The sequence below is a fragment of the Saccopteryx bilineata genome, chromosome 3, assembly GCF_036850765.1.
Source record: "Saccopteryx bilineata isolate mSacBil1 chromosome 3, mSacBil1_pri_phased_curated, whole genome shotgun sequence".
Taxonomy (NCBI): Eukaryota; Metazoa; Chordata; class Mammalia; order Chiroptera; family Emballonuridae; genus Saccopteryx; species Saccopteryx bilineata.
This window is the reverse complement of record NC_089492.1, coordinates 164,466,195-164,480,352: the sequence shown is the minus strand read 5'-3', so window position 1 is coordinate 164,480,352 and position 14,158 is coordinate 164,466,195. Positions and strand designations below refer to the sequence as shown.

The 14,158-nt window shown below is 41.7% G+C and overlaps 1 protein-coding gene across 15 annotated transcripts in view; it reads right to left on the bottom strand.

Moving 5' to 3' along the window:
* PDE4DIP (phosphodiesterase 4D interacting protein) overlaps window positions 1–14,158 on the bottom strand; it is a 201,226-nt gene that overhangs the window by 84,877 nt on the left and 102,191 nt on the right. For 9 of the 15 annotated variants that reach the window (XR_010730380.1, XM_066268139.1, XM_066268141.1 and 6 more), the window contains exons 1-2: window positions 8,655–10,153; window positions 1,010–1,141 (exon numbers count right to left, since the gene is read on the bottom strand). Coding sequence is in view for 14 of the 15 variants with exons in the window: in XM_066268139.1 (XP_066124236.1) it covers window positions 1,010–1,141; window positions 8,655–9,779 (1,257 nt within the window). In the remaining variant the exon portion in view is untranslated. Of the gene's footprint in view, window positions 1–1,009; window positions 1,142–8,654; window positions 10,154–14,158 lie in introns of those variants that run through there. The other 6 variants (XM_066268147.1, XM_066268148.1, XM_066268149.1 and 3 more) reach the window with 1 other exon arrangement.

Sequence of the window (14,158 nt, the reverse complement as noted above, 5' to 3'; positions counted from 1 at the left end):
TTTTAACATCAGTAGAGGTCAAAAGTTAAGCTAAATTCAAAAGCACAAACCTACTGCGTTGACACCGAATACAGTTAAAAATTATGTTCAAGGTTTTTTTTTGTTGTTGTTGTTGTTTTTACAGGGACAGAGAGAGAGTCAGAGAGAAGAACAGACAGACAGGAACGGAGAGAGATGAGAAGTATCAATCATCAGTTTTTCGTTTTGACACCTTAGTTGTTCATTGATTGCTTTCTTATATGTGCCTTGACCGCGGGCCTTCAGCAGACCGAGTAACCAGTGACCTTGGGTCCAAGCTGGTGAGCTTTTTGCTCAAGCCAGATGAGCCCGCACTCAAGCTGGTGACCTCGGGGTCTCGAACCTGGGTCCTCTGCATCCCAGTCCAACGTTCTATCTACTGTGCCACCGCCTGGTCAGGCTATGTTCAAGTTTTAATCACAGACCTAGAAGGCACCAGGTTAAAATCCTGATGAGAAATAGAAAACTATACTTTTTTTTTTTGTATTTTTCTGAAGCTGGGAACGGGGAGAGACAGTCAGACAGACTCCCGCATGCGCCCGACCAGGATTCACCCCGCACCCCCACCAGGGGCGACGCTCTGCCCCTCCGGGGCATCGCTCTGCCGTGACCAGAGCCACTCTAGCGCCTGGGGCAGAGGCCAAGGAGCCATCCCCAGCGCCCGGGCCATTTTTGCTCCAATGGAGCCTTGGCTGTGGGAGGGGAAGAGAGAGACAGAGAGGAAGGAGGGGGTGGGGGGTGGTGAAGCAAATGGGCGCTTCTCCTATGTGCCCTGGCCGGGAATCGAACCCGGGTCCCCCGCACGCCAGGCCGACGCTCTACCACTGAGCCAACCGGCCAGGGCCGAAAACTATACTTTTAAGTCAAATATTACCAGAAATACACAGTATCCATCTTCCAAGTCCTAGTCAGAGAATTTAACAGACTCAGCTAGAGCCAGTCACATTCTCAGGAAAGACTGTGATCTCTGAGGGCCTGGTGGTGATCATACCTTGTTGGTGGCCTCTGTTTGCTGGATTTTTTCCTGAAGTTCTGCAAAGTGGGAATCAGATACAGGCTGTTGAATTATAATGGTCTCATCTGAATTCACCTTTTGTTGTTTGAGTAACTCTTCAGTCATGGGCTAGGAAGAAGCAGCAAGAGAAGTTGAGTTAAAGGTAGCCAACAATAAATTTTATCTTCCAATGTTTATAGCATCTTTTGCCTGAGAATGAGAAAACTGGAGTTGTTGCATAAATTATGAGTATGAATTCCTGAAGACAGTACTGATTCAATTCCATTCTTACTATACCCCCTAGCTTCCCTTCCTAATCTCCCTACAAACTCAAACACTACTACTCAGTTAAAGCAATTAATTCAGAGTTTAAAGAGAGGGGAGAATTCAAAGCAGAAAATGCTTATGATATTGAATATTCACTTTATCCTGTTTTCAATCAGGAAATTCAAAAGGCACACTGATCCAACTTATGCCATCCCTCAGAGAGGAAAAGTTTTATTCCAACTATCTTTCTATGACGTGCCTATCCCCATGATTGGAAACACTGGCAAATTTTGAATATGGACTATACATTAAATAATAGCATTTTATCAATGCTAAATAACTGTCATTTTATAAGAGTCATCTTTGTCTTTAAATGCTGAAGTATTTAGTGTAAAGATGCATAATATCTGCATCTAAATCCCAAATGGTTCAGAAATTGAAAAAATAAAAATGTGTCTATATAGACAGTGGGAGCCAATGTAATAAGACATTAGGCAACTGGTGAATATGGACGTCCTCTGTATCTCCCTTATGACTTCTCTAAATTTTAATTATTTCAAAATAAAAAGTAAAAATATTTAGAAATTAACTTTACAATCCATAGTGGTCTGAGAAGGAGGTATATCTTATAGCAACTTACCAAAACAATTCATTCGAAAAAAAAACAAATTATATTATTTATACATGGGATGATTAATCAGACTAAGATGAACATATTCATTATGAGCTACTAGTACTTACTAAAATAAAGCTTTAGGAACTCTTGGGCATTACTTTCATCTCCTCCCTCCCCGCCCCACCCCTACTCCAATTAGAAAAAATATAACCATGAGGAGAAAAAAGGCAACTGCTATGCATGTTTTCTTTCCTTCACTCTTTCAAGCTCTGACTACCACCTTGCAGGCAGTGGAACTACAGCTTACCTTGAATCCCTCTCTGCCAGAAACTGACTGGGAACATAAAGATTTCAGAGGAAAAATCTTTTCTACTCCTCCAGGGCTCTATCAATTCTTCTACTTCACCATGTATTACTATCTCCTCGGCTCAGTGCACTCCCGCCCTATACTATCTATCACATCTGGTAGATGCCACAGTACATAAAGCACTGTGGAAGTCAGAATGAGGAGCTATGTAAATAAAGGAACAAGGAAATGCATAAAATATCAGATAGTAACAAGCCTTATGCAGTAAAATAGAAAGCATGGTTAAGTGACTAATTTACTACAAATTGGGTGATCAGTAGAAAGTCTCTATATGGCAACATTTAAGTGGACATGTAAATGACATGGCGCCCATCTTGCAAAGATCTGTCTATAGGACAAGCTAGGTAAATAGAACAGCTAATGGAAATGATATGAGCCTGGGAAAGAGAAAGGCCTAAGTGACTAGAATTTTGCTTTCCAATAGAAATATAATGAGCCATACATGTAATTTTTAATTTTCTAGTATCTTCACTGGCTAAAGTAAGAATAAATAGGTGAATGCAATTTTTATAAAATATCTTATTTAACTCAATACATCATATCCAAAATACTATCATACACATGCATTCAATATAAAAATTATTAACAAGATACTTTACATTTTTTTCATACTAAGTCTTAGAAATTAGGGGTATACTTTTTACACTCAGTACATCTTGATTCAGATTAGCCATATTTCAAGTGCTCAATAGCCACAATAGGCTCATGGCTACCTTGCTGGACAGCACAGGGACAGAGCATAATGGGCAAAGGGGATAGTCATATACGGTGAGGTGGATAAGGCGGCAGGGGTTAAGTCATACAAAACTTTTCTACACCAGGGTCAATGAGATTGAATTTCACTCTCATGGCAGTGTTTTAACAGAAAAGTAATCCAATCACATTTGATTTTTTAGGAGGTTGCTCAAGCTGCTCTGTGATGAGTGGATTGTGGGGGACAGTAGTAGAAACAGAGAGACTAGGTGGGATGCAGTTGCAGTAATATAGTGAAAGACAACCTGGATTATAGTGGTAGTAACAGATGGGAAGGGAAATGGGTAAATACAGTCTGAAAGGACAGTCAACAGGACTGGATGGTGGAAGAGAGAAAAAGAGAAAAGAAGCAAGGAAAATGACTCCTAAAAAAATTGAGATATTTGTTATGATAGAACAGGGAGCCTTGCCCTGAAGCAATGTGGATTATGTCACACATGGGAGAGGTAAACTACTTAATAGCTAGGTACAACAATTTGAAAAGACAAATAATTTTATCATTTAGTTTAATGGTAAAACACTGTCTACAAAACTTGGCTTACTTCCTCCAGTAAAACAACTTATCAATAATGTCTATTATAAGATATTTTTCAAATTTAAACTATAACAAACAGAATTAGAGAAAACAGTCTCAAGTTTAATAAAGCAGGAAAGGTGGTCATATCTATGCCACTTTCAAGAATCTTAGCGCTGTGAAGAAAACTTTTAACACCAATCATCTGGTCCAATCCCATCTTACATTTGAAGAAATTGTGACTTAAGAGACGTAAGTTGTCCAAAGCTACACAGGAAATCAGGAAAAGGTTCCAATTAAACTGAAACTTGGTACTGTACCTTCACCTCTATAAAACCACCCACTCCCTACTGTAATACCTGAAATATTATAGAGACCAAAAGATTTTGTTTAGTAAATAAAAAACAATAAAAAGCAAACAAAAAATAGGCCTGTCTCCTAATTCTCAGGCAAATGTTCTAATCCTTCAGTGGCTCTCTTAGAAATAAGACCAGATAGATAGATATAGATAGATGGATGGACGGATGGATAGATAGATAGATAGATAGATATTGAATGCAGATATTCCAAAAGCAGCATGAAAGCCAAAGAATATCATAGATAAGTACATATGAATCAGGATCTCATCTGAACCCACCTTGGCATAAACTGTTATAAGAAACTCCCAATTCAATCATGTACTGACCTAAAAGCTGGAAGATGTTTGGTTCTTGTTTATTCATAATACTCTATTATTTTACATCTCAGAAAATGTCCTTTCAGATCACAGAATGCCAGAAAAGCACTGTCTCTCTTGATCAACAGCTCATAGTGAATTCTTGTGAATTCTCAAGTACATAAACCAATTGCACCTATGAAAATTTTAGAGCTTGAAAGCAGTGCTATTTAATTTGGCTGGTCAGTGTTAGTCTCTAGACTATCAGTTAGTAAAATCATGTGGTAATAATTTTAATTAAGCTGCTTTTGATTCAGTTAGGACTAATCCAGTAACAGAAGAAAAAAAAAAAGAATTGCTTCCAGGGCTAACGCATATTGTAAGTCCTTTAGGCTGAAAGGCAGTCATTTAGATCTTCTGGGTTAATAGCATTTCTCTTGGCACTTTTCTAGTCATCACAATAGCAAGTCATAGTTCTCAAGCTGCTGTAATTTTCTATCCTGTTTTCAATAGGAGGAGATACATAAGAAGCATCAGCTAGCATAAATATAAAGGTCTAATCTTTGACCAGCATCTAACACACCTTCCAAAGGACCTGCACTCCAAAGGGCCTGATTTATGTTACGTACCTAAACTCTGAGGGTAATAATTGACTTACGGTCAGACAGGAGCAGACCCTAGCATTGCAAAGCTTGAAACAAAGATGTGTGCTCTTTGAATGTAGACAGAAAAGGAAATTGCACATGGGCCAGACTTGAGTTGGTGTTTACTAAGGAACCACACTCTTCCTATCATAGCTTTCCTAGTGCTGGGCCAGACAATAAAGAAGGAATAATTACCAGCTAGAACAGGGGCAATCAATTTTTTATACCTACCGCCCACTTTTGTATCTGTTTACTCTGTTAGTAATAAAATTTTCTAACCGCCCACCAGTTCCACAGTAATGGTGATTTTTAAAGTAGGGAAGTAACTTTACTTTATAAAATTTATAAAGCAGAGTTACAGCAAGTTAAAGCATATAATATTGATAATAATTACTTACCAAGTACTTTATGTCGGATTTTCGCTAAATTTGGCAGAATAAATCTTTATAAAACAACTTACTATAGTTAAATCTATCTTTTTATTTATACTTTGGTTGCTCCGCTACCGCCCACCATGAAAGCTGGAACGCCCACTAGTGGGCGGTAGGGACCAGGTTGACTACCGCTGAGCTAGAATAAGGCTTCAAACCTTTCTTTAGATATTTAAGCAACCTTGGGTATAATTCTGTAGAAGGCATAAATTTTTTAGAAGGCAAGTAAGTCAACTTATATAATACTGGAAAACGTGTAAGCAGGAGAATGACACTGTTGCTGTGTCTTTAATATAAAGAAGAAAAAAAAAGAGAGAGAAGAAGAGCAATCAGGAGGCATTGTGATGGTGACATTTTAATAGTGCACACAATGGGATAAGCAGAGGATTAAACAAAGGACTCAAAATGACCTTACAGAACAATCTTGCTCTCAGGATAAAAGGTTTTCTTCATATTTATAGTAGAATATAACTAAAGGAAATCTTTTTTCTTTCATGGTTTTTTTTCTTTCTACAAACTAAAAAGACAACTATGAAAAATAATTTACATTTATTTCTATTCTTTCCCCATTTTCTCAGAGAAATAGAAAAAACCCAGTTTGCCTTTTGTTCCACTTTGCTCTGGCTTTGCCATAAAGCACAACAGACATAGGGAGCTTAAAATTAAAAGTCAACTCCATCTAAAGAACAGACCAGGGGTCCAAAATATACATTTTATTTACACGTTGAGCCGTTTATCTTTGTATTTTTCCCCACATGGAGAAAATGGCATAATAATTAAATGCCTTAATTCGAGCTGAATATTATGTTCTCCCTCTTCTAGATGTTTTATCATTCAACAGCAAAGAATGTAAGCCAGGTGACAGCAGAAAGGTCATAAACTATTGTTTTAAACGATTATTTTTTTAATGTCCAGATTTAGTGAAGTAAAGGGACTTGACCTAAAGATACAGTCAACATTACTTAAGTGTGCTCAATTTTCTTCACAGAATCCCTCAAGAATCCTCCTGGAACCCTCAGGTTATACAATAGAAAAGGGCTTTGTTTAAAATTTAATTCAATGTATAGCAGGCAATGTAATATACAGAAATGAAAAAAGGTCTTGGCTGAGAATGGTTAGGGATCTTTGGCTCTGCCTGGGCTGTTATTTAAAACATAAGCTTCCCATATCTCTAAACTGAGGACCTGCATGAGATGATCTTTAACATCCTTTCCAACACCAAAATTTAATGAGTGCAGGCACCAAAGGACAGTATTTTCAATTAAATGTGTATTTAAAAATTACTCTTGTGTTCTGCAATTTTCTAAGTCTCTACTTTTCTATAATATAGACCATCTATGAGGGGGTAAAAACAGTTTTTTTCTACCCACCCTGCCTAGACTACTTTTAAAAATCCTAACATGAAAACACCATGTTTAATTTGTGACATCTATGTCTGGTCACACAAATCCTGGAATGTCCAAATTTAGCTGTGAGGCTGCACTCTAAACAAAGGAAGCAACAGAAAAGCAGCCCAAGCATTAGGCATACTAACTAATACTCGATACTTTACACAAACGAAAACATTTAAAACCTTTTCATAACTGTTGAAACATACATACTGTTTCTACCAATTTTGTCACTGTGATGCAAATTTCCTATATAATAACATGACTTTTCAAAAAATTTCAAGTGACAATCTATAGTTTCCTTTGTTATCTAGCTGTAAGTTTGTAGGATGATGTTGGCTATGGCAGGCTTTCCAAAAACACCTTCTAGAATATCCACCTTCACAATAGTATCAGTAAAGAATCTGTATCAAGTAGAACCTGCCACATGTTCCACAAAGTAAATAACCTAGCATTCACTGTTGCTGCAGAAACAAAATATAGTAGCATCTGTCAGGTCCTTGTAGGAAGCTGAATTTAAAAGCTGTCATGAAAATCAACTGGCCAGACATAAACAACTTAAATTAAGATCAACTGTGCCTGACCAGGCGGTGGCGCAGTGGATAGAGCGTCGGACTGGGATGCCGAGGACTCAGGTTGGAGACCCCGAGGTTGCCAGCTTGAGCGCGGGCTCATCTGGTTTGAGTAAAAGCTTACCAGCTTGGACCCAAGGTCGCTGGTTCCAGCAAGGGGTTACTCGGTCTGCTGAAGGCCCACAGTCAAGGCACATATGAGAAAGCAATCAATGAACAACTAAGGTGTCACAATGAAAAACTGATGATTGATGTTTCTCATCTCTCTGTTCCTGTCTGTCTGTCTCTGTCTATCCCTCTCTCTGACTCTCTCTCTGTCTCTGTTAAAAAAAAAAAAAAAAAAATCAACTGCCATCTTCTAGTCATTTAGAAATTCACTTGATAATGGATGATTCCTTTCTTAGCATCAAACATCTTCTAAAGGAGCTCAATAGACAAACTGGCTGTGAAAAGTTGTCTTAAGATTTTAAATGACAACACTTGAATTCCCAAATCTCTTTTATGAGCAAGTCACCATTAGTCCTCAAATGACCTATTAATTTAGTATAACTATTGCCTGGATGTTACAGTATTTCGGTGAATTAATAGGTTTCCCCAAACCTTTATCCTCTGCTCTAATAAGTTTGAGGCATACCTTGGATAAAACTCCAGAGAGAACAAACACCCTTACTGAATGAAAGAAAACACCTACAAATCAAAAATAAAAACAAAACAAAAAAAGAAGAGGGGAGGAGGGAAGAGTTCTAGTGCCAGAAATAAGATACATGTTGGCCCTGGCCGGTTGGCTCAGCGGTAGAGCGTCGGCCTGGCGTGCGGGGGGCCACTCCCCCCCTCCTTCCTCTCTGTCTCTCTCTTCCCCTCCCGCAGCCAAGGCTCCATTGGAGCAAAGATGGCCCGGGTGCTGGGGATGGCTCCTTGGCCTCTGCCCCAGGCGCTAGAGTGGCTCTGGTCGAGGCAGAGCGACTCCCCGAAGGGGCAGAGCATCGCCCCCTGGTGGGCAGAGTGTCACCCCCTGGGGGGCGTGCCGGGTGGATCCCGGTCGGGCGCTTGCGGGAGTCTGTCTGACTGTCTCTCCCCGTTTCCAGCTTCAGAAAAATACAAAAAAAAAAAAAAGAAAGAGAAATAAGATATATGTTTTCATGGGGTCAAAGTGAATTAGGAATCTTTACTTTTTTTGTCTTAAAAGGTCTGCAATTTTGGTAATTAATAGAAAGGCTAAAAGATGTTGCTAGAAAGAGGATTGTGAAAAGCAAATTATTTGATTATGAATTACATGTACTAAATGGGACACAAGCATGAGGTGTAGCAAAAATGGGCTCAATGATTGTCTCAAGTTGAGAATTTTATTAATCTTTATCCAGACAAAAAACCACGTGAAGGTTAAGGCTGGATAATTATTATAATCAAGAAGGCGCTATGTAGCCATTCTGTATACCTGGAAGCGGAGTGGTAAATATTCTTCACAGAGATCATCCCACAGCTCCTGCAGGTTCGAAATCTCCAAGGAGTAACTGACAGGTGTCTTGTAAAAGGGTTTCAAAGACCTGCTAAGGAAACAGGAACTAACTCCATCCGTCAGGATATCGCCAGGCCTGACTCCAGGCGGGTTGGATTTCACCGGAATAGGAAGCCTGCTCCCTCGGGGGCTCTGGATGGGTTTATAATCAAGACCTTTCATCATGTTAAGTGCTAGCTCCAGCTTGTGCATACACACATGCTGTGGAGCCAGATCATCTGAACAGCAGTCACACTTTACAAGTTCCTTTGCACCTCTATCGGTTTCCTCATCCTTTTGTTGTGAAGGACTAGCCTGGACACTTGCATCCAAAGATTCCACAGAGGATCCGGGTGTCCCTTCCTCCATGCTTTCCCCATCTGGGGCTACCTTTGTGCTTGGTAAGTCCGGAGGCCCAACCTCAGACAATGCTGGTTCTTCAGTGCAAATGCTGGTGGACCACCTGGATGAAGGGCCACACGAGATACTTCTGGCCACCTTTCGAGGCACTTTACAAATGGCTTCATAGTCAGAATCAGCCACCCGCAAAGCTGCACAACCACGGCACCTCCTGGGTCGGTTTCCAGGGCCTTCCGAAGCATGGCAGCTGTGTAGCTCCTGAATCTGGTCCTCATTTTCCACCCAACACTCAAACCCTGAATAGGCAAAGTCTTCCTGGAGCAGCGCAGAGTATCTTACATCAGGTAAGCCGGAAATATCAACCGTCCCGTTCCCTGCCTTGGTCTCCACGCCGGAGTCCTCGTTATTCTTGCGATACATGCTGGCGATGCAGAACTTGAGACGGTCCTTCTCCAACAGCAGCTTCTGCAAGCGCTCGATGGAAAGGGCTTCGATGCGGGCAATAACGGTGTCGAATCTATAGATCCGATCCAGCATGAAAGCACACTTGCTGCAAGCAAACTCGGCTTTGCCATCGCGGGAGACATCCTTCCCCAGGACATGCGAGAGCAGAATCTGGAGGTTGAGCTTGGACGCCGTGTGGAAGATCCAGCGCCGCTGGTTCCCGCACAATTCCCGGGCACAGATCCTGCAAATCTCCTTCATCTTCCCTCTCTCTTTCCCCGCGGCGGCGGCGGCTGCTCGGGGATCGCTCACCCGCGCCGGGCTGCGCTCCGCCTCCCGCCTCGGTGGCCGCGGGCCGGCATGGCACAGTCCGGCGGGGTCCCCACGGTGCGCGGGATCACCTCTGCTCCGCGCGCTCGCGAGCTCTGGGTACCGGAGTGTCAGCCCCGCCCCGCGGGAGGGCGCGAGGGAGGAAACGCCTCGGGACGGTGCTGAGTGACAGCAGCCTAGACCGCGCTCGGAACCTCCCCGTCTCCCCGGGCCGTCTCTCCCGCTAGCCTCCGCGTCCTCCCTTCTAGCTTCTAGGATCGCCGCGCACCAGCCGCCGCCGGTAGCTGACGCAAAGGCTCAGAGACTGAGGGTCAGATTTCAAGATGGCGTCAGCCGCTAAGCGCCCGCGCCCCCGGCACGTGCCTCTGGGAACTGTAGTCCGGAGGGGCCGCGCCGGCTTTGCGCATGCGACGTGGCGAGTGTGTCCCTTCCCCCAAATCGGGTCATCTCCCCTCTCGGTGCAACATAGATCTAGCTCACAGTGCGTTCCCAGTGGGAAGCAAGACGGATTTTTACCCCTATCAGGCCACTTTCATCTGCTAAGATTTCACCAAAAAAGTTCACTGTCCCCGCAGGGGTCCTCTCTCCCGCCCCTGAAGCGTGTCCCGAGGCCCCTGCGGCGTGTCCCGAGGCTCTGCGCCAGGAGGGGAAGGCCGAGTCCCCTCCCCCTCTCTCCACGGGTAGCGCCACGTATCCAGAATGGAGCAGCCAGACAGCGCCACTAGGGACCGATGCGTGCTGCCTCCCTCCCGCCTGCAGCCCCACCCCACTCCTTACCCCTTACCCGGGGCCTGGATTCAAAGGCCCTGGGGCTGCAAAGGCGGATGTAGAGAACGGGTGGCTAAACCAGAGGGGGCGGGTAGGGCGCATTTCAGAGGCTCAGATCAGCTTCGCCCTCGGCTTTTGGGAGTACTGGAAAAAGGGGACAAGTGTTTCTTCCCTCGATGTGGTAGAAGGTGGGAGGTTTAGAACTCCCGGATGATTTGCCGTTTTGTTTTGTTTTGTTTTAGAATAGAAATCAAGAGAGGCACAAAACAGTCACCTGAGAGTCTAGCAAATACCACGTGAATGCAGCTGGTTAACCAAGATTTTAAAGATAATAGAAGAGAAAGTGGGCTTTTTCAACAATGTTGACACCTGAGAGTAGATCACTATCACCGAATTCTCTTTCAGGTTCAGGTAGACGGAAGTCCTTTGGGCGTGGGGAGAGTAGACAAACACTAGAACAAAAGACCTAGCTAGCTTCAGTGAGCAAGAGTCCCGAGTGTCAGGAGTGCTGCTTTCAGCAGAAATCGGGCTGGGATTTCTCAGACTTCAGTAAGTACCCTGTCTTACTTAAAACACTACAGTTGTAAGTCACCCCACCTTTTGGTAGAGAACTTGAGAAGCACAGAGACTGGAGGGAAGCTGCAGCTCTGACTTGGAGGAATTCAAGTGTCAAATCATTCATAATAAAGAATTTTCTTGGCATGAGAGGCATACAAACACAAAGCAGGAAGGAAAACAGCCCAGGAAGTTACCTGGAGTCCAGTCCCTTCCACCCCCACCCCCCTCAGGACATTTGCCAGTGAAAATTCTGAGTTTCACTGACTTGACCTTGTGAGAGGTCAAGGCCAGCAACAGTTTTCAGTATATCTAAGCCCCTACTCCCAAACTTGGGAGACATGCCTTCAGTGAAAGCTCATAAGCCCCCAGACTTCTTATGGAAGATGAAATGAGATGATTTGGGGGCAAGTACTTTAACAGTGCTTAGCTCATTAAATGATGGCTAATGTTGTTATTTTAATACATGTATAATAAAAGGGAATGTTTTAAAGTAATTTTTAAACTTTATGGAGTTGTGCACATATATGATGATATTGTTCTCTTATTTAATCATCAAAGCAAAATCTTAGTAGCTCCATAGGGAGAGAGGACAGTTCTTAGAGCTGGGGACCTCACAGGCTACAGAACTTTGCATATGTGATTGGTCTGGCCCTAAAACCAAGAATGTAAAATAGTTTCAGGTAAAATGCATTACAGCTGCATTTCTCCCTGCCTCTACTTATGACCTTCAAAGTCAGAAGAAATTAAATGATCTTTGGTATTTATAATGCTCTATAAAGAGGCAAGTAGTTTCTGGATTCACTCTACTGACAGACTGCCTGCCAGGGCACTACCCAGTTTTAAGTATTGTCCCAAAGAACAACAAGGATTCAAAGGTACATAAAAGTGCAAAATAAGACATTAATCAAGCCTCTTCTTTGACTGTCAATGCAAGCCACATCTTTCTATTGGGGAAAATACCAATGAAAAAGTAATTAATAAAGTACTTTTCAGGAGGAAACTAATACTTTGTATTATTCTCTATTCCTTAATAAGATTTTGCATCTGACTGATAGTCTCTAAACTTTAATGATTATATTAGATGGCCCCGTGGAGAAGTGCAAGTCAGTATAAATGGAGAAAAGAAAAATTACCATTGAAGAATATGTTTGCTATAAGTAAAGATCAATATACTGAAAGAGACTATACATACCTAAGCTTCCATCAACAGATGGGCATAAATTATTCAACAATCAAAGAAAATCTGAAGATGGCACTCTGTTCACTCCTCAAGAAAATATTTAAAATCTGTATTTCAAAGTGGACAGTAAACTAAAGTACTAGAAACTGTTCTAACATGATTATTTGGTAATCTAATTCTGGGTTTGGAGAGAGTTTCCAAGATAATCAGATGTGAAAAATCCCCATGTCTCAAACCAGTTGTATTAGGTTTCCTTGCCCTAGTTATGACATTGGAAATAGCTGTTCTAATTACTAAAAACTATGCCAAAAAAAGTGATTCTGGCAGATGAGGAAATGCAAGAATATCCGAATCAAGCCAGTTAGCCTTTATGGTAATACCACAAGCATGATTTTACTGTGCTGCCTAGAAATCTTTAAAACGTAAGACACAATCGTGTTCTGCATGAATTATTAATACAGCATTTCAAAAACAATTGGGTTTTTTTTAAAAAATTTCCATTGATTGGAGGGGGGAGAATAAAAGAGGGGAAGGGGGAGGGGGGGAGAGAGAGAGAGAGGCATCAACTTGCTGTTCCACTTAGTTCTGTTTAGTTGTGCACTCATTGATTGCCTCTTGTACGTGCCCTGACTGGGGATCTAACTCGTGCTCTTGGTGTGCCAGGTCGATACTTTATGCACTGAACCACCCAGCCAAGACCCACAATACTTGTTTTAAAACCAGGAGATTTCCAGTTCAACTACAGATTGTAGTAATAGGTGTATCAGCAGAATCCATTAAAATAGTAAACATCAGTCTTTCAAATTAGATAAATACCCATGGCTATTTAATTGGATTTTAAAGTACTGTTAAATCAATCATTCACTGAGCAAGAATTTATGCAGCCTCAGTTTCTTCTCTCTGTGCCTTCAGGGAGCTTTCAGTATAGGTAAAGCAGAAAAAAAGTGGATGCTACAATTAGAACAACTGATTGGTAAACTAAATGGTACTGACTTAAATTCAATGTGAGTGCAGAAAAAGTTGAGATTTGCATGGGTTAATGTAGTTGTGGGAGACAAGAGTGGCATTTGAGATGGGTTTAGAATGGAGGAAATAAAGGAAGTACCTGAAGAAAAAGAAAATAGCATCAGAAGTCTTGGAACTTGGGTTAAATATAGTGCTAGCCTGTAGGTAAAGGGAGATATTAGAGACTTTGTGGAACATTTGAATAGCCAGGTTCATCCTACTCTATATATCTTATCTTCTATGATTGTTCATTTAAAGAACATGTATGAAGGGCCAACTATAAGCCAGACACTATACTGTGGTACTCCAGAAGGCCTTGGCAACTAGAATTGGGACTTAATGTTATAAACTTGAGCAGAGAATGGCATAATGAAAATTTTATTTTAGAAAGATTAGCCAGACAACAGTCAAAATCTCAGTCAGAGGTCAGAGATTGGAGTTTTGGAGAAAGATTTTGGGATGGTCACAGGAAGACCCACTAAAAAGCTATTGCAGTTATTCATATGTGGGATAATAAAGGTCTGGTGTGGAAATAGAAAGAAAGTGGTATGAAGGAATGAACAGCAGGACTTGATAACATATATGCAGAATGGATGAAGGAAAAGAACAAATTAAAAATGGAGGTAAAGTTTTTAGTCTGGAAGAGTGTTAGATAAAAATGGCCTGAATAAACAGGAATGTGAAGTTGAGGAGTCCATTTGCAAAAAGATGAGAAATTTGATTCAGGGCCTTGTTGAGTTTAGGTGACTTGAGAAAACTCTTCTGCAATCAAAGCACAGGTGAGAGGGAGACGGTTTCA